General features: G+C 36.8%; 2 protein-coding genes across 11 annotated transcripts in view; both read right to left on the bottom strand.

Annotated features, from left to right (window-relative positions):
- LOC117141621 (rab11 family-interacting protein 3) overlaps positions 1–20,408 on the bottom strand; it is a 41,640-nt gene that overhangs the window by 5,630 nt on the left and 15,602 nt on the right. For 6 of the 9 annotated variants that reach the window (XM_033305144.1, XM_033305141.1, XM_033305143.1 and 3 more), the window contains 2 exons: positions 14,999–15,037; positions 14,124–14,238 (listed from right to left, as the gene is read on the bottom strand). In XM_033305144.1, coding sequence (XP_033161035.1) covers positions 14,124–14,238; positions 14,999–15,037 — 154 coding nt within the window. Of the gene's footprint in view, positions 1–980; positions 1,945–14,123; positions 14,239–14,998; positions 15,038–19,398; positions 19,738–20,408 lie in introns of those variants that run through there. The other 3 variants (XM_033305142.1, XM_033305145.1, XM_033305148.1) reach the window with 2 other exon arrangements.
- LOC117141625 (peptidyl-prolyl cis-trans isomerase) lies at positions 8,276–9,076 on the bottom strand. Of its 2 annotated transcripts, none has more exons than XM_033305155.1 (2): positions 8,967–9,076; positions 8,276–8,874 (listed from the first exon to the last, which is right to left on the bottom strand). In XM_033305155.1, the coding sequence occupies exon 2, from the start codon at positions 8,872–8,874 to the stop codon at positions 8,380–8,382; it is 495 nt and encodes a 164-aa protein (XP_033161046.1). In that variant the 5' UTR covers positions 8,967–9,076; the 3' UTR covers positions 8,276–8,379. The 2 variants fall into 2 exon arrangements, with proteins under 2 accessions (XP_033161046.1, XP_033161047.1); XM_033305156.1 differs by having other exon boundaries at positions 8,276–8,912; positions 8,967–9,065.

Raw genomic sequence — 20,408 nt, 5'->3', positions numbered from 1 at the left:
CTGCCCCAAAACTGGAGCAATCGCCTTAGAAACCAACGACTTCCTTACTTTTCTCTCCATCCAAACGAGCTTCTGTTACTTTCGTTGACACATTTTCCCTTCACGGCTAATCATCAATTTTGTTACAGTTTTTTGTATCATTAATTTTGGCTCCGTCAACTAATTTCTCAAAACGTCTATAGTATTTCGATTTTCCTTTCTTTTCTCACTGATGATTTGTGACCGATGATCTCATTTGGCACAGAATATATTTTTTGTTTATCGTTAGCAGATGTCTAGCAAATTATATGGCAAATACAACAAGTTCTTCGACTTTGAAATTTTATTTTTGGCCCAGTTTTGACGTTTAAAAAGGTAAATAAGTCAAGGAAATCGTAAACAAAGTTTTCAAAAAGGTGGAAGCACATGGTTGTTTTAAAATAGTTTAAACTCTAAAACTTTTTATAAACAATGCAAAAGAAAATAATCACGTTTTAAGTTTTGTAGCTAAATTGTTATTTAAAAACATTTCAGATACTTTAGATTAGTTGTATTTTATGTGAAAATCCGTACATATGCAATGTTTCATATTTTAACCTTTGTAAAAATTTCCATAATATTTTTCCGGAATCAATTCATAGTTTAATGGAATTTTCCACTACACAACTTCAACTCACTTCGTTGGTTTCCAGCATATTATTTCAGCTAAGCCTTTAAGGTAACAATTGATTAATATGTCAAAATCGGACTGATATTTTCCACAGCTGAACAAAACAGTTGAACTACGGCAATTCAAAGTTAGACTAAAGCAAATTGCATTCAATTGCGGCTTATTTATAGTGAATGGCCTGAACATTATTGACAGACCGTATATACTATATACCACTTAGATGTCATGACATGCGAACTAAAAAACGGGGGCGTCACACACCCCCAATGAACCCTGAACTTTTAGATGGAACTAGCCCCGGAATCGGGGGAATTAGTGGTACACTGCTTACTTGCTCATTGAGATTATCGCAGATCTCTGCGCTGAGGGCGCCGTTCATCATGCCAACAGGTCCTGATCCGCCACTGCCACCACCTCCTCCTCCCCCGCTATTGGTATCCTCGAAATCACAGAGTAGTTTGTTCTTGAAATTCTTCAGGTTCTCCAATTTGAAACCGTTTGTATTCGTATTATTGGTTTTATTATTGAATTTACTTGTCAGGTTCTCCAAATTGTAGATTTTATTGTTATTATTATTGTTTATATGATTGTTGTTCGATTCGAGGCTGTTGTTGTTAGTCTCCAGCTTGTTTTCGATGAAAACCAGCGAATTGGGCTCCGAATTGGATGGCACAATGTCCTCAAAGTCCGCTGGATTGAGGCTGAGAAACGTCTCCTGATCGATCAGTATGGGCGGGTGTTTTCCAAAGCCACAGTAGTCACTGCCACCACCGCCAGTGACTCCCAAACTGTAGGCGTTGCTTAGCGGATTTTGCGAGGCACTCGTGTTAAAGCTCAGATTCAGATCCTCCAGACTATCCGTAGATAGTTTTCGATTTTGTTGCGCTCCGATTCTGCACTTGTTGTTGTTCAGATTGGTATTATTGTTGTTGTTGTTTTTGTTGCTCTGCTGATTTGTGGGTCCTACGAATTCGAATTGGCCCGCCCACATATCATAGGCTAAATCGATGCTATCGGGCTGGCTGGCTGGTTGACTACTCATGATTTACTTTTTATTTTATTTTTGGGTAGTTTTGTTCCTTATTGGGGCGTGGCACTGGTTAGGTTGATGTTTTGTTTTCATATATTTTCGCACTCTGATGTTTTGCTTTTTTTTCTGATTTTTCATTTGTGTGGGAAGACAGTTTTATCTTAGTTTTTTAGGCACATAATTCAGATATTTTTGTGTTGCTTTGTTTTCATCTCTCAATTTGACTTTAAGGCACTTTTCTGGGCATATTTAGGCTTTTTTCTGGCTAAACAAAATATGTTGTACATAAGAAATTTATATTGAATTATTCTGAAAACCTTTGTGGCATTCAAATTGAGTAAATTTATTTCATTTTATAAAAATGGTTTACTTGATGTTTTTTTTTTTATTTTGAATAGTTATTTTTCATTATTTATAAAACTAATGAAAAATAGATATTTTAAAATCTTTTCAGTTTCTTACAGTAAAAAAAATCTACTTATAACCGCTACTGAGCACGTCTTTAGGTCCCATAGCAATCTCATTTAAAAATTCCCCTTGCATAATTATAATCAAAGCAATTCTTCAGCAGATCTCACCCAACAGATTGTCCCCCACGAATTTCTTTCTGTATCTCCAAAAATGAGTTTCTTGAACTGCCAGCAGAGTTCACAGAGTAAACAAAAGAATTTTCTTTCCCCCAAGCAGTTTAATGAATTATGCAGAATCGTAATAGTTGCGAAAAAAATAAATAGAAGCTTTGCAAATGATTTCTTCTCTTGTATCGCGATGGCCTTTAGCACAATTCTTAACAAATTGAAAGGTAATTGTTTGAGATTTGGATTTGGATAGGTCTCATACAAAGAGGAGAGATGCAGAAAGCAGAGCAAGAATTTGTCTGGTAACAAAGGCAAAGAATGGTGGAAAAGCATAAAGAATTTTTCTGTATTTCATGCAGGAAATGCGCGCTTGCAAAAAGATAAACAAAACAAGAGAGTCCACGAAGACAGTCTCCACAACACTGCTTGTCCCCTCTGCAAACCACTCTTCTCCCAAACAGAGTCTCATTCTTTCTACACGGCTGGGTTTGGTTTCTTCTGGGCTTCTGGCTAAGTTTAATTTCCTAGCTGAATTGATGAACTTCGTGTAGATAAAACAAAGCAATGGAAAGAAGCGACCAAGAAGAGGAAAACTGTTGGTGCATGCAATTCTTCTGCCGTAACTGAATGAATTGCATAATCTAGTCGGAGACCGTCTTTGCTCTTCAATGCTGTCTCTTCTCAAGCGATGATTCAATCCATCGCTAGAAACAAACGTCATGGGGAAATGTGTCATGAATTCGAATTTTCTCATCTTTCGCTAAATTGTTTATAGTAAATTGTATGATTCAGAAGAGCACTGAAACGGGAATAATACAAATTAAGATGAAAATAAGAAGGAGAGCAGAATATACAATTCTGCACACTGGCCCATGTCAAATGGGTTTAAGTGGCTTGTCATAATAAATTAGAATTTATTTGTTTTACTTGTTTGCTCAGCTAAGAAATTAGAAGCATTCTCTCACATACGAAAAGAGGAAACGCGACGATTAAAATCGCTATTAATTTTTAAAGTTTTAATGCTCTGCTTTTTAAAAATCACTTTGATGCCCAAAACCACAAATCCCTCAATGAACAAAAATAGAAGCCGAAAACAACTTGACCGCAAGACTCATTGATCTGTGGACAATTTTGTCAATGGAGCATGACAAACGCAGAAGCAACAACAATAACAACAACAACTTTCACCAACAAAACTTGTCTAGTAAACAACTGAAAAAATAACAACAACAAGCCCTGTCGTACATATCTTGTGCAACTTGTTTCGTTTCGTAGGAAAAATTATGATGAAAATTGAAAGTAAGTGAAATAGCCGCTTCAACAACAATTTCTATTTTCAACTGCAATATTTTCGGAATTTTATGCAGTAGCAGACACGTTTTATGATGCATCTTTCATCGCCTAACGCACGAAATCCGAACTACATGAATGTTTGAAGTTCAGCTGAAATATCTGAGTTTAAATGGGGGATCCCTTAATGAATGCACGCGCGCTAGCTCGGGAACTATTAGAGTTTATGCGTTCCCAGATAAAGCATTTATGTGGAGCATTTGTGGCGATATTAGCTGAGGTAGCAAGTCATTGTTAAGTTGGGATAGGGTGCATCATAAATAGATTTCGGGGGTTGCTTGGGAAAATATTTGGGGAATTTGAAATCAAGAAGATTAATGTGATCGAAGCAAACCCATAAATGTTTTTGAATAGAATCACACCACTTCCTAAATTCTGATGCATTTACTTATTCTAATGTACATTTAAGTGGGTAGTTACTTCCGGACCCTCATCATTTATGTATTCTAATCTAGATATAAGTGGCTAGTTTCTTTCGAACTTTTGTATTCCTACGAACCCCTAGAAAACTTCCAATATTCCAACTTGGCAACAAATTCGTGCCAATTACCCCGTCTAACCTCGATTTCTTGGCCTGGTGTTGCAGTTTGCATTTGCAATTATTTCTTCTGTTGTTGCATTTTACATGGCAATAAACCTTTCGGACGACCGCCCACGCTAAGACAAAAGAACTAAAAGGTGAAACTGAAACAACATGCTAACCCCATTTCACAGCCTGGGGAAAACGACAAGGAGGGCTAGAGACGAAGGAAACGAGACAAAAGTCGCGACATACAACAGCTGTTTCCTGACACAAACTGATCTACCACAAATTGTTTTTACCTTCCATTATTATTGCATTGGTATAAGAAATATTTAAAAAAAAATAAGAAGATTACACAGATAAAAGCATTCTTTTTTCTGGCATTAAGTGTGCTAGTCACAGTTATCTGTGCATTATATAAGCCAACCCTCTCTTTATTCTTAAAACCAACAGACCGTAAAATTATTTTGTTCAGACTTTGAGGAGAATTCTAGACAATTTTATCTACATATCCTCGTCGTACAGCTATTTTCCAACCTCTCCCTATTTTCTTTGTTATTTTGTTCCTCAGGTTTTGAATACACGACTAGTTTCTAATTACCAGAAAATGCAATGGCTGGCTAAGTTTGCTTTTCTTTTACTTTGAATTTGTGGCGTGCTGTTTTCTTTTGTAGTCTAGCAAGCTGAATCATTCTTAGTCTTATCAAATCGTTCGGCGACTTTTATAGGTAAGGTGCCCTTGTCAAAGCTAAATTTTCACGTTATCACATACTAATTTAAATAAAGGTCAATATGAGAGCCAATTAAAAGAGGGCATGACTGATAAAGATTTTACTTTTTGCTTTGAATGATTCCAAGTTGATTTACGAAATAAGCAATCAAATAAATAAATTACAACTTTATTAAAAATGATTAGGAAACCCATAATAAAATACAATCAAATTCCTTCAATATAAGTACAGTAAGTAGCAGCATAATCTGAATTCAATTCAACTAAAGCCAATTTGCTAATGAAGTAAACTTTCCTTTCTTGTCAGATGAATATGTTTGGATTATCATATCTTTTCAACCATTTTTTTCTCGCCCATGTCAGGCAATCAAAAACAGCATAATAGAAAATTATCATTAGCTACTCTTCAGCAAAATGGAATTCCACAAAGATTTGCATACAATGGCCTACGAGGGGAGGGGTGAATATGGGGATGAGTCGAACGAGGGGAGCTCATTAAGTGCAAATTTTACTCCGCTGCTGTGCACTTTTCATGCAACAAAGTGAGACAAGAAAAAAGGTTGTAAAATACACAATGATTAAGCGAAATTGGATCAGGAATGTTGAGCACCACATAAACTATTCATGACTTCAAATAAATATATATTTAAAGACTTTGGATCAACCTGATGGGGATCATATGCATAATTATAATGCGTTTGATGTACTTTTATGTGTCAAGTTAATATTTTATAACTTTCTTGAAGCATTTGCTTAAAAGAATGAAAAACAAATGATGCAATCCTTTAAAATATTTTTAATTTTTCTGATCTGTGCTGCCAAGCTTTCTCACAAATATTTTTCAATTTTAAAAGTGAATAGCTAATTTTTTCGATTATTTAAAATGGTGTATTATGTATTTTATTACAACCACAATCGAGGGAGAAAAACAAATTTCGATTAAAGCACGCGAAACGCGAAAAGCAAACTGAATGAACCAGAAATTCAGGGGCAAAATAAACCGAGGCAGTCGCCAGCGATAGAGAGAAAAATGAGAGACAGGGAGAGCGAATATGGGGAGGCGCAATCTTTATAAATAGGAAAAAATAATAATCAACAAACAAGAGCAATGACAAGGGACCGAATAAAGAGAGCGATCCGATCCCCCAAAGGAAAAGTTTTTCGCCATATGTCCGAGGGTGATTCTCTCGCCGAATCCGCCCGCCTCTTTTATTTTGAACATATGGTTTTTGAGTCAGGGACAGCGCATAATTATGTGGAATTCATATACGGTCACCCCAAGCCTACCGCTCCCCAAATGCCTCCCATCATATGTACATACATACATATATATGTATATGTTTTACTCATTACTAAATAAAAGCGCAAGTGAATAAGCGTGGACACGAACCGAAAAGCAAGAGTAACGGGACGCATGCGGGATTGGATGGTAATCCCCATCCATTTCGTCCCATCTCTTTCGTACACCCCCCTTTTTGTTGATGTCATCAGAGGGTCTTTTCCGTTCTTTTGTTATTGCGGCTACCTTAGGCCTTTTACTTATTGGTTTTTAGTGCTAGTTTTCAGTTCCGGTTAGTTGTCTTCTTCTTGCTCCGCCTCGGGCACTGTGCCGTTAGATTTATATGCCTACTAATTGACGAACCATCGCTAATGAAAGAATATTTTCCTACCAAACTTAACGGTACGGAAAATGCCTAGTAAAAGAAATTAAGAAGTACGAGTTATGTATAATGAATGAACTTGGAACTGCTATGCGTGATTCTCGGTGGGAGCCCTTGATTTATTTAATTCCCTTTTGATGGAGAAACTGCCGAAAGCAGTGAAAACAAAACTTGATTTTTAAAGAGGCAATATTATTTTTGTTTTTCATTTTGCTTTTACTAAAAATTAAAAAAAAATATTTTAAACTTGTCTCCATTATTAATAAAAAAAAATTAACAAAGATGATTTATTGGTACATTCAAGACACAATTAATTTACGTTGTGCCGGTTTTGCAAATTTTATCACCTTATCTTCCTTCGTTTACTTCATCAATTACCGTCAGGGCTTTTTCAACTTTTAATTGCTTTGAATTCTTTAAGACTATTTTATTTTTTCTTACATTTTGTCCCATTTATTTATTATTTTTGTATCATTTATAAATTTTATGCCACACTCGATTTCCATTATTTATGATTCGATAAAACACTTATTCAACCGCACTTTTCAATTTAGGATCAATCAACCAATATATTTGCCAGAGGGTATGAAAATTAGAAACATGAGCCGAACAAGGGCTACTTTGATTACGGGTTTTCACAACCGACCATGTCATTAACGAATTTGTTTTGATTTCACATTTTTTCCTTAAATAAGCGGTTAATGAGCCAAAGGCACCTGACACAGCTGATAAGCGAATTCGATCGATAATAGGTAACACACAAAAACACACGAATTGAGGTAACTTTGGGTTAATTTTCTCGAATTTCGAACCTTTTTTAATTTGGCTATTTTGCTTAGGAGAGCAGCAGCAGCAGCTGCATTTTCCTTAGCATTTTCCTTTTCCTTGGCAGTTGCATTGCCCAACAACAAAACACCCGCGCGAGAGAGCGCGAGAGAATGAGAGACAGGGCGACCGTTCGTTGCGCTGCTCCGCTTTTCTAGTGTTGTGAACGCGGCAAGCGTTAAATGCAATCTGAGAGAGGAAAGCGCTAAAAAGCCAGCGTCAAGTCGCGGCCCCTCCTCTGCCGCTGCCTCGGTCGACGTCGACAGAAACCGCGACTTGTTTTGGGTGCCCAAAAAATAACGAAAAGAAATACAAAAAAACAGAGCCCCAAAGCAAAACGAACGCAATAGAAAAATTCCACTAATGCGACTTAGCAGTGTTGGAAATTCGTAATACATGCACTTGAGAAAAGAAAATTGGGTTTGCTGAGTGCTTTATATACACATACACATATGTATACACATTGTATCACATAGTTAGCCAGGTGTTTTTAGGTTTAAAAAATAATACTGACTTCCAATTATAATATTCGTATATTAAAAAAAGAAAAGCGATTCATTTGAATTTAAAGATTTATTTAGCAATATATGTATTACAGATGGGTCCACCGGTTTGTTCTTTTTATTTATTTTTTTAACAGTGTAAGTGACTTAATAGACATTTGCAAAGTGCATTCGGGTAAAGTGGATAGGAAGGCTTGAGGGAAAGGTGATGGGAGACAGAATGAGAATCGAGTGCAAAGAATCAAAAGCGACATATGCGAGCATCTCTTGAACTAAATTGAGTCAATTAAAAATAATGGAAAGGAAAATCAAAGGAAAATGAGTCAGGGAACTGGGCTGTTCAGGGTGCTCCGGATGATTCAAAGAATTGGTTTGAAATGGAGAATTTCCCTAAACAGAGCGATGTAAATAATTGAACAGAAGAAATACATTATTTTGCACCCCCCTTTATTTTGCTAATTTTTCTTGAAAAGTATAATTTCTGTGTAATATTGTGTGTGATTGACAGCACAATTATGTATTGACACCCTTCAGAGAGCACCGCAGTCTTCGATAATAACTTTCTTGCTGGTCTTCCCATCTTTTGAACCGTAGGATTCTACCTTCTGGACGATATCCATTCCCTCAACGACTTTGCCAAACACGACATGCTTATTATCCAGCCAGGTGGTTGTCCCGGTGCAAATGAAAAACTGAGATCCATTGGTATTGGCCCCAGCATTGGCCATCGAAAGTACACCAGCTCCGGTATGCTTTAGCTCGAAGTTCTCATCCGGAAACTTGTTTCCATAAATGGAGCGTCCTCCAGTTCCGTTTTGATTGGTGAAATCACCTCCCTGACACATGAAATTCGGGATCACGCGATGGAATGGAGATCCCTTGTAGCCGTACCCCTTCTCTCCGGTGCAGAGGGCCCGGAAATTCTCCGCCGTCTTGGGCACCACATCCGAACGTAGTTCCATCACAATTCTTCCTATCTTCTCTCCACCTGCGGCTATATCGAAGTAAACGCGTGGCAACGACATCTTCGCAAATGCCGAAAATTTTCGAAGGAAAGCCAGATCTATTAGGTTTAAAGTCGAACGATGTCTTGTTCAAAAACAAGAAAAATATTTACCGGATAACTTGGGGCTGACAGTTTTATGATAAAAGAGAAACGACTTTCAAGAGAACCGTACAGTAGATCAGCTGGAACTGAACTGACGAATGTTCTGGGTTAGTCAGGGACCTGAAGTAAGGGCTCTTTGAAATTCATTCCACAGCCTTCTTTATAAAATTCAGTAGCAAAAAAAAAGGCATCAATGCAGGCTTCCACAATTTTTAATACATTTCAAATTATGGGTATATTTGTATATTTTAGGTAATAATGTCTTTAAAATAGGTTTATTGTATTACCTCCCCATACACTTAAAGCTACCTTTATCCGTGTCACAACGTAATCTTACAGACCTTATTTACTCTTCTAATTTGTTTAACTGCCGCCCTAATCAACGCAAAACTCACAGATACTTTTAAAGCCGGCAATATTTACCTTTCATTTGCAGTTGTGTACAAACTTTATATATCCACGCGATGAGTGTATGTTTGTATAATTATGCAAAAAAAAAAAAATCAATATTTATTTGGCAAAGCAAATACGAGTTTTGCTCGGAAACTGTGTGAATTATCCAAGTTTTAAAGAAGTTGCTATTGCATTTATATTTATTCATTTGTTTGTTGTCAAAATGAACGCATAGCACTCCTTTAAAACTCTTGTACTCCGACTTCTTTGGGTTTAGCACATTTTGTGTATATATTAAAGTCCAGGGCCTAGTTAGTTTCCAAGACAACAATTGCTATTTGGGTATACATATACACAAGAATTGTTATAAGGGGAAACTAAAGGAAGGTTGAAGTACGATAAGATTGGCTACTAACCAAGAACGTTGTAAACACAATGTTCGAAAAAGTAGGTTTGGCATATTTCATAAGCTGCAAGGACTTTCTCTTTATAAAAATAAATAACAATAACAAATTAATAAAAATTAAAAACAAGCCTTAGATAATCTTACCTCAAAATGCCAAAAGTTCAAGATGATTTAACGAAAGAAGGTTATTCGCACGTAGGTCGTAATTGTTAACTCGACTCTCCACTGTCTCATTACTTATAATAAATTGTAGTGCGACCAAATAGCGAAGACAAGAAAGATACAACCCATAGTTGGCCAAGACAAGTGCAGCCCCAACTGAACTCGAACTCGAACCCGATTCGATTCGTTTTGACTAGTTACCCATTAATGTAACGCCCCGTTCGCCTTGGACAACCTTGTGCAAAAAGTAATATACGGAAAGCCAACATGACGTAATGGAAAGCGTAGGATTTCTACTTGCCAACTGCTCCCACTGCCACGCCCCCAGAAATAGGCGCCTCTTTATTATGGACTTGCCAGAGTATGAGTGTGTGTGGGAACATAAATTCACATTATGGCCAATTCTTCGGGCGATTTTTCAGCTTAGATAAAAGGTAGACAAGAAACACTTTTGTGGGTTCGTTTTAGCACTTACCAAGTGGAATTGGTAAGATAAGAGTGCTCGAGGTAGTTTGTGTTTGGCTATTGTTTTGCTTACCTGGAAGTAGAGGAAATAAAGAACGAATTATTATTAGATTTGGAATAGCAAAATTCAAGATAATGGATATGGAAACGAGGTGAATGTAAAGTCAACACCAGAAGCATTTTAATGTCAAGCAATATTTTTCAGAGGATGTGGGTATACAGTACAAGCCAAAGGGGAAGAACCAAAAAACAACTAACGCCACACAAATTATTACACTTTTCCCAACAAGTTTAATGCGAGGTTTACCTTAAAAAATAGAACAAAAACCCTAAGAAATATTTCTTATTTTCCAACTATCGCCGATCGATCCATCAACTGAAAACCGGCAAAGAAAAACGTTTTCTGCACCCACACTCTATAAAAAAACACTGAAAATGGATTTTGTCTAGCGGTTCGTGCCATTCGTTCCATTCGCCACCTGCTTGGGTCGTCTTATCGATTAAACAATTTTGCTGGCACCTTTGACGCCCACCTTTAAGACCATCAGAAGCCGAGGCCCGGCACAACATAAAAAGCATAAAGCCGAGCCGAATGAGATATGGAAGGAAAATACAAAAATAATACGAAAAACTCGAGTAAAAAACATAAACGAAAATCAATTTTTAACCCAAATGTGACGTTGACCCAGAAACCATCGAAATCCTAAAGACAAAGAGACCCACACACAACGAATTGAAGCATAAACGTTGCAATTATCATAATTAATGCAAATGCTCCTTAAAGTATACCGCAGTAAAAACGGAATTAAATACTCAAAGGCATTTACGAAATCGTTTAACCCAAATGGGTTGAAATTGCTGCGATTGGATAGGTGATGCAAGTCCATAAGGGGGAGGTTAATTGGTCGGAATGACAGAGAAATTGGTTTGCTTAGTCATATTATCATGGGAGTGCAATGTTAATGTTTTGAAACAGTTTACACAGTTTGGGAAATATTTTTTAATTCAATAATTATAATATATCATTCAGTGAGCTCGTAGGACAGTAAATCATCTTGTAGACCATGATAATATGCAATACCAGTAAGTAAGCCGTTGTTCAATAAATTCAAATGCTGATTTCTTTGCAGCGCACTTTGAATATATTTGCTTCCTTCCTGCTGACTGTAGCTTCATTTGTATTCCATTTACTATATTTATGCATTCTATTAGCCAGACACCTGGTGGAAGTTTTTTGTAAAGGCGATGCCATGTAGGTGGCTGTTTCCAGTCGACGCCTTCGTCGTTGCGGCGAAGATATATGCACATGTGTATATTGCCACTGGAAGAGCCAAAGCCGGGGGGAGATATTCAATTCGAGCGATTACCAAATCCTAAACATTTTGCTTGGGCAACAACTTCAAGTGATGTCGTCAGCGGAGATACTCCACTTGTGCATGTATTAGGCCAAGAAAATAAAACAGATTTCATCCCCACATCTCTTGCCAACTCTGACAATTGAACAAATTGCAATTGTGGCATTGTCTTGGGCCTGCCTACAGTTATAATTGCATAAGTGCGACGATGCAAAACAGCTGCAAAGAGCCCGAGACAAATGCAGATTTTAATCAACCTCTGACAGCGCTGGGAAAACTGGGAAGACCATGTCAAGATCCCCCATCCCGAAACCTTACGCAACACCTTCGGTTCAATCCAATGCGATTCTTTTCTTCCGCATTAGATTGTCTGATGAGTGACCTCAGCTTAATTAAGCCAACGGAGCATTAAAAAAAAGTAGTGGCCGGGGTGCGGAAAATAGGGTCAGCAGTAGTGAAAGAAGAACCAAATAGAAAATCGTATTCGGTGCAGTGAAAATCTTTTTGGATACGCTTAACACTTTCCTGGGCATCGGGCCAAGGTGAGATGTGGAAAGTTTCTTGAGTTTTCACAGTCCACTTTCAAACAGTGGTTAGGATTGAATATAAAGACAGAATGGGATCTAATTACTACTTTTATATTGCTGTAAAGGTAAGTAAAATATATTTAGAATTCAAACGAGCGAGTTAATATTTCAATGCTTTCATATAGCAGTACAGTTGATGCCAAAAACATTCTCTTTCTTAATAAGCCATCTGCTTTTCCACTCGCAACTCATTTCGTATTCAACGCCCAGTTTCACACAACAATCAAACGAAATGCGAGGCACTTCTTTGACTTGTAATGATCTTTTGGCCCAACTCCACCTGTTTCGCACCTGGCCAAAATCCCTTCTCTCCCTCTTCTACAAATACCACTTCCGTTTCCCGTTGGCCTGTTGCATAAAAGAACAATCGCACAGGGGCGTTTAAAAATTGATTCGTACGTGAGATTTTTCGCAAAAATTATTTTCACTCCTTCTGTTTATATTTCTCCTTTGTTTTTTCCTGTGCGCTTTTCCACCTTTCCTTTTGTATGCCGGCGACTTTTACCACGTTCATTCCTCCTTTTATTTGTTTATTTTGAGCAATTATGCAGAAAGCGATTTTACATCTGTGTGTATCACCATTATATGTGTGCACTTCTAGCAATTGATTATATTTTGCTTGCTTTCTTTGAGGAAATCTTAAGCGTTTCAATGATAGGAAAGAAAGTTTTGCTTAAAAAATAACTTGGTTTATATTTTGGTATTGAAACTTTCATAAAAGGTAAACAAATTATATTATAAACTGCAGAAAAGTAAATATAGTAACGAAAATAAAGTAAGCACATTCAGTACACATAAACTTTGAACTCAAATATGCACATATCCATTACAGAAGCCGATGAAAACCACACACGTACTGAACTCTTCCTCATATACATACAATGTGTATTTCTTTCTGACGTTTCCCACAAGGAAAAGCGAAAATAAACCCTGCAGACATCGATGATTTCCCGACCTCTTTGGCACTCAATCAAATAAGCGTCTACATGGGCAGTGGGAAATCTAATCGACAGTGATCCGGCGGAGGCTGAGTGAATTTCAATGACCTTGAGGCGCCAATGCACTCCCCCCCAATGGCCATGGCCAATTGCGGAGAGCCTGCTGAAATGCTTTTGCTTTTTTCGCTTTATATAATAGTCGGCGGAGCACAATCGGATTGGATCCGCCGAGATCGCGATAGACAACGGCAACCTACACATAACCAAAGCACTGAATTTCACCTGCCAAGTAGCCACGAACTCCCAGTAAAAATACCAGCGAAGGTGACTGCCTCAGCGATTGAGGGAAAGAAAACACGTTTGATTTCATTGCGGCCGAAGATCCAAAGTGAAAAGTCACAAATTCACTTTTCCAGGGATTTCGGTTTTTATTTTCCCAACGAACATGGAAAACATTTTCGGAATTTCGTCTGAATGAAAATGATGTTCAAGCTCACACACATGTTGGGAAATAAAATTTGCGATTGCGAATTAGGTTCAAGTGCAGATTATGTCTCTTCATCAGCAATTTCTTTGATGAAATATCAAGCATTGACAATTTTTTTTGGCAATTCATGCGACGGTACATTTATTTATTTATTCCGTTATTTTTCGCCATCTATTGCGAAGACTTTAAAATCGAATTGTGCAAGCAAAATGTGTAAAAAGTCGTGGAAACTATGTATTTGAATTGACGCTTTAACGATATCTAATTATCTGAGCTAAGGAATCCAAAACATAGTACTACTTGGGTTTTATTTAATTATAATAAAATATTATAAATAATAATTATTGGAGCTTTGTTTAATCGGTACACTTACCCTATAATCGTAGTCATGACGATTCTCCAAGCTTATGTCGCTGTACATGTCTTCTGTTGTATCACAGTTGGAGCTACGGCCCGATGAGTTAAAGCTCGATGATCTGTAGAGTTGGCTGAAAAACATTTAATTTATAAGTAACTTAATCAAATAATTTTTAAATTAAGTTTTAACTGTTTATTAAAAACTCGTAATTTTTAAAAGAAACGAAAAATTCAAAATAAAACGAATTCGCCTTAGAATTCAGTTGATACCTTTTCGAATTCGCCTCGGTTAAATAAATTTTTACTTGACAATGAAAATGAAAATGTATATAATATTGGTGCAAGTCTCTAATAATACAGTCATTTACGGCGAAAAAACAATGCAAGGACAAAACAGAAACATTTACAATTTAAAAAGAGATTTAAATTAATTTAAATTTAATATTAACTACTATTTTAAGGCATAATATTGAATCAGGCATTTCTTTTTGCAAACTGAGATATACCAGTAGTGTGTCTGGATATACAATATAGCCAAGACTTTTACCAACTGAACAATTCATCTCAAACTGTAGCACAATGTTAGCACACAAGGCGAATTCAATATGTGCAGCATACTTGCCGGCTGCGAATGGGCTCTGTAAGCAACTTTCAGTGCTGTCAAATTTAACGAGACCAGTGCTACCCATGTACCAGCATGTAAAATGTAAAATTTACAATTTATAAAGAGTGTATAACACATCTTAAAGTTTTAATATTAAATTTAAGATGGTTTTTGGACAGAAAAAGATCATTTGATTGCTGTATTTGAATAAACTCCATGAAAACACTGACCATAAAATCGTGTTTATTATATTTCTTGTTAATGTTAATAATAAGTAGTAAACTCACCTGGCTAAGGCATTTGAACTAATCTGCCTGCGGCCGGAACTGAAAACGAAAAAAAAGCCATTGATTAGTAAATTAAACACACTTTCCGCACTCTACCAACAAACCACCAAACCACTAAGAATAGATAAATGAAAATTTAACCCTAAGCCTAAGCGAGCCGCAACCCATAGAAGCCCTTCAAAATGGATGAAATTCCAGCAATTCGAAATGCAAATAAATTGGCTGGCATTGAATGGCCAACAAAAAAGAAATTACACACAAAAGGCAACTTGAATAACAACTTGACGCAGGCAGCCAAACAAAAGTAAAAAGAAACCAAACACGTGATAATGAAGGAAACAACACTACCAATGGTAGCTGCCAAAATACAACAAAAACTGCGCCACCCACGCGAACAGGTAAAAGAAAATGGGAAAAGCCGAAATGCAGCCAAGAAATTGTAGCAGCAAAGAAACGTCAAAGACAAAATAATTGCGAAAGATGTAGATGTAGACAGATAAAGAGACTCAAAAGACACAAAGACGCAGACGACTAAATTTCGAGTAAAAGTGGAAAAGTGGGGGAAAATGTGTGTTTGCCTAAAGTGCATATCGGGAAAATGGGTCAAAGGTGGGAGACATTTTGCAACTACAGCAGATTAAAGCCAAATGAAGGAGAAAGAAAAGTGCCGGAAAAGTGTCTTCATTCATTTGTATGCTTTTGCTGAAAGGCTTTTTAAATAAATATTCAGTTGGGATAATTGAGTTGTTGCATATTAACGAAACAATATATGCGTATATAAAAAGACTCAGTTAAAATTAAAAACAAAATTATGCACAGTTTTATTTTTACTAACACCTAAAATACCCATCAAACTATAACATCGCTTGCATTTGTTAGTACTTTGTTCTCTTTATGGGCTAAAAGCATTTTGCGGTTTTTATCTGAGGTGATCTCACATGGCAAATTCATGGAAAATTTTTTGGATTTTAGTGAGGCCGTGCCATAAAACCGTAGATTTGAAAACCGCAAATAGTTTCCGTTTTGGAAAATTGAAAACAAGATATTAAGCAAAATTTGCAAAGCCAGAAAAGTGTGCAAACAAAACGTTAGTTATTCCACTTTTCTGTTCGACTCTTTCTGTCTCACTTCGGCCCCAACTGAACTCATTATCCCACTTTTCAGTTTAGTTGAGCTCAAAAAAATCTATCTCATCTGGGTTTATGGCACTCTACGAACACAACTTTATTTTATGTTTTAATTTACTTTATGTAAAAAGCCAACATACAAATTGAAGTTGCGTGCTCGTAGAAAATGCAAAAAAAAATCCAAAAACAAGCCAGCAAATTATTGCAAATTGACCAGAGCCAAAAAGTGTTGAGGGGACCTGCTGCAAAATGTTGCGCAATTTTTTCAGCCAAAAAGCAGAAGCAGAAAATGCAAAAAAAAAAAAATATTTGCGGTTAGTTGAATAGCCGCTTTTTATGAGTCATTGGTCCGTCTGGCAATTTATTGATGCAAAGTGAAGTTGACATAAAGTGGCAGCCGAAAAGTTGCTACTTTATACTCGTCGAGCCGAAAAAGTTGTATTTTACTGGTTCTATCCACAAAATAATAAATTAAGATACATACTTGAACTGCGAAAATCAAGAAAAACTGGTGGTATAAATATATGTATTTGTAAAACAGATTTCGTTGATTATAACCTTGGCAATTGGCAAAATTACATTAGACTGTTTTATTATGTGTTGCAAAAGCAATTAAACTACAGCATTAAAAATAAAAATGTTTTCAACAATAAAAAATTAACTTGTATAACGCAAACTTATTTTTTTTTTTGTTAATTTTTTGTTTCCTCACATTAAAGCCAACGAAAAGTCCACATAAAACAAACCAGAAAAAGAAAATAACCTATCAAAAAATGACAGTTAATTGTAGACAAAAAACGATCAAGGTAATGGCATGTAATCTCTATAGCAACAAAAAAAAAAAACTGTTTAAATATGATTAAGGTCGTTGGCAGTATTCTGAGGAGTGGCGATCAGGGGAGGGATTCAAAGGGGTGTGGAGTCTGAATTACTGAATCAGTTTTCGGCATTTGGGTAACCTTGAATTTCGGAGAGGGAGTGCTTGAAAATTTCAATGAAATTGGAGACTTTGACCGGAAATCATGTAGCGGTTTTCCTTTTTTACTCATTTCCACACTTTCATCGTTTTGGAATCTTTTTAAGATTCTTTGCTTCATTCCAAAGAAAATAAATCAAAAGAGACAATCTGAATGTTTAAATAAATTATGGTTAGGTAAAAATGGTCAATGCATTTTGGCAAACACCTGTTGAATGCTAAAGTCTACCGCTTCTAAGCATTTATTTTACCTTTTTACCAATTACTACTGATTGCATGCTCATTTTCCTACTACCCCCCACCACCCCTCATTTATTCTATTCCCTCTCGCAATGCGTTCCGCTTCGTTGACCTTTGCGAGGGGTCACCTGAATAGGGTGGGAGTGGGTTAGGCACGAAAATCGGAGTGGGAGCTTTGCAAAGGTATTTCAATTGTTATTTAGAATGATTTGCAGTCATAACCAAAGGTAAATATATATTTGTTTATGTAATTTTCCACAGGTATTTGTTGCCCTGTAGATTGTATAATCAGCAACAAGTGGAATGTAATGGTAACAAGGCTGTACTATAGAATTAAGAATATTCAATACGAAATTTAAACCTATCAAGTGCATATATTGCACAAGTAGATTAACGTTTAAGATGTAATTAAATGCTCATAAAGTAAACATAAATCAGTTTTTGAAAAACGTAAAAATAAACGAAAGTGTAAGTACTAATAACTAGTAATACCTATTTTTTAAATATCTCGAGTTGATGACAGAGCGTCTCACACGAAGATGGCAAAAAAAGTTTCAGTTAAATTCACTTAACTACCTTTAGGTACGTCACTTGCAGCTTTTAGCAAGAAATTGTTAATTGAATGCAGGGAAAGCCCCCTTCTCCTCATCTTAAGTCACCTGACAAAGGGACTCGTCTCATAACGAGTTAACTCTTTACACAGAAGTGGCAACCAGTTTGACGTACTTGTTACGAGGCTCGACGCAAATTAAAGTAAAAGTCAAACTTTAATGATCTCAAGTTTGAGGGCCTTCCGAAATTAAATAATCAACTAAGTTAAGGTGGCAAAAGTTTCTTGAACTTTACTACTTAAAATTCAAAACAATAACAGAAAAAAGACAATGAGTTTGTGTGTTTACTGCCATTATCCCCTCGAGTTTCTTCCATTTTCAGTATTTCTCTTTGTTTTCCCTGTCTTTCTTCAGTGCAATTTATGTCTCATATTTTCGCGCCAATCCTCAAAGCACGTCAATCAATCACGATCGGATTGTGCAAAAATAAAAAAAAGGAAAAGGCAAACATAAACAGGGTAAAAATAAGTTAGACAAACACCTGTCCCCGTCAGGTGAGATTGACCCACATAATCTGGCGGAAGCTTTTTTTTTGGCCTGCCCAAATCAAGTTTTCTATTGCAGAAATTGTTGTTCACGGCGAAACGCCTCAATGCACAGTGGTTTTTCTGATTCGGGCTTACTGTTACTATTTCAGCAGTCTTGCCAAAGGGTGAAGCACACCTTGCCCACTCACCTGGCCACGCCCCTCCGCCCATTCGGCTGTCGCAGCTCGAAAACCGCTCATTAAGCGCCTGGGAAGTTCAGCTAATTGAAACTATTAAAAACAACTATTTTTTCGGCACCCTAGACCGGTTTTCTTCTGGTTACGAGAGTATCTGGTTTCTTTTCAGATTTTTGTGGATAATTAAATTATGGAAAGAGGAGGTAAAGTATTCATTAAAGTTCCAGAGAGCCAGAGAAAGGGCGGCAATATAAAAAGATTTCGGGAGGAGATTGTTTAAAGAAAGCAATATAATAATGTCTATGTCTATTTTCTGATTCTTTAAGTAATAATTATAAAAACACTATGAAAATAAGAATTCATAAATTAAAAACGAAATACACTCATTGGTAGTATTGTTAAAACCCAAAAGTTGTCCCAAATAGTTTTTCCGACTTACAAACAACTTTTACCCAAACTAATTCGTTGTGCTTCAGCTATTTTCTTCAGAAGCGTTAAAGAAACAACTGGGGGTCAAGAAATGTCGCGATTGTTGCGATTTCCAAAGAAATAATACCTTGAGTCACAGAAAATATGAAGTAGAAATGTGCGCCTTTTGTTGCCGGACAAGTGAAAGTATTTATGGACATGTGGGCGTCGGCGTCTCCGGCTAACTTGTGGTGGGCGTGTCTCTGGGGCTTTCTTGAGAATTAAATATGGATATGGCAAACAACATGAATTAAGCTAAGTGCAACAGTAACAACAAGTTGGTGAAGGATTTCTAGTGAGGGTTTAATACGCACATGTCTCTCAAATGACTGCGACGGCGGTCATAGGGAAAATACTCAAAATATTCATCATCCATTTAGGTGAGATCTGTTTTCTTTAACTTAATTGTTTGTTTTAGATGTTAATCTTTGATCGTTGGGTTAGCTCACTTGGTTATCAGTTTTAAATGCCATTGGCCGCATTGTGGACGTCATTGACTTTCATATGTTGATTTAAACCGATAACGTATACTCAGTTATCTTTTTGATAAGATTAAAGGCTTGAATTCGTTTGCTAATTCCTTTGTGTGTTACAACAATATTAAGAGCTCTTTATGGGTAAAGGTAGTACAAAGTTGGTAAATCAAATAGGAACTGCAAAAAACTGGTGAATTTAACATTTTTCCAAAACCCTCCACGATGTATGACTATTTGCACTGGTGCACCAGATGTTTGCACCTCCATTAACTTCACTTTTGATTTGGTTTATGAGCCGTTCAGCAAATTGGTAGCTCGTTATTTGCCACAAAAAGGAAATTTTCATTCGAGAAAACGCACTCGCACTCATCATCGGCAAATTAGACACACTTTCGCAATTGACGGATCCGCCAGCCACACTTCACTTTTCATTACGAGTCTCCTCAAGCCGAACATCCAAGCCAAGCCGCAAGTGTTGCACTCATTGAGCGGATGGGATGGTTAATATTTAGCCAACACGCTGCTGAAAATCGCTCTGATAACGTCGTTAAACGCTCTCTGCCAGCGAAATCGAAAACGAAATCGAACTCAAAAATCGAAAAGAAAAGCGCTGCAAAACTGCACTCTCGACTGCACTGACCAACTAGCAATGAAATCGTGCAGCCGCGAACGGGCAGCATTTATATGGCTGCTCTCCGGATAATTAAGGCGATATAAAACTGATTCGATTTTGATTGATGACCCTCGACAATGCGAGCAGAAAAGGGCTGAAACGCTATAAAGAGCCCGGTGAAGATGATGCGGTGAGTGTGGCAATGGTTGGAAACGAACGCACTTTAAAAAGTCGA

This window comes from Drosophila mauritiana, chromosome 3L (assembly GCF_004382145.1).
Source record: "Drosophila mauritiana strain mau12 chromosome 3L, ASM438214v1, whole genome shotgun sequence".
Taxonomy (NCBI): Eukaryota; Metazoa; Arthropoda; class Insecta; order Diptera; family Drosophilidae; genus Drosophila; species Drosophila mauritiana.
The sequence above is the reverse complement of the archived record's forward strand: the minus strand, read 5'-3'. Positions and strand labels throughout refer to the sequence as shown.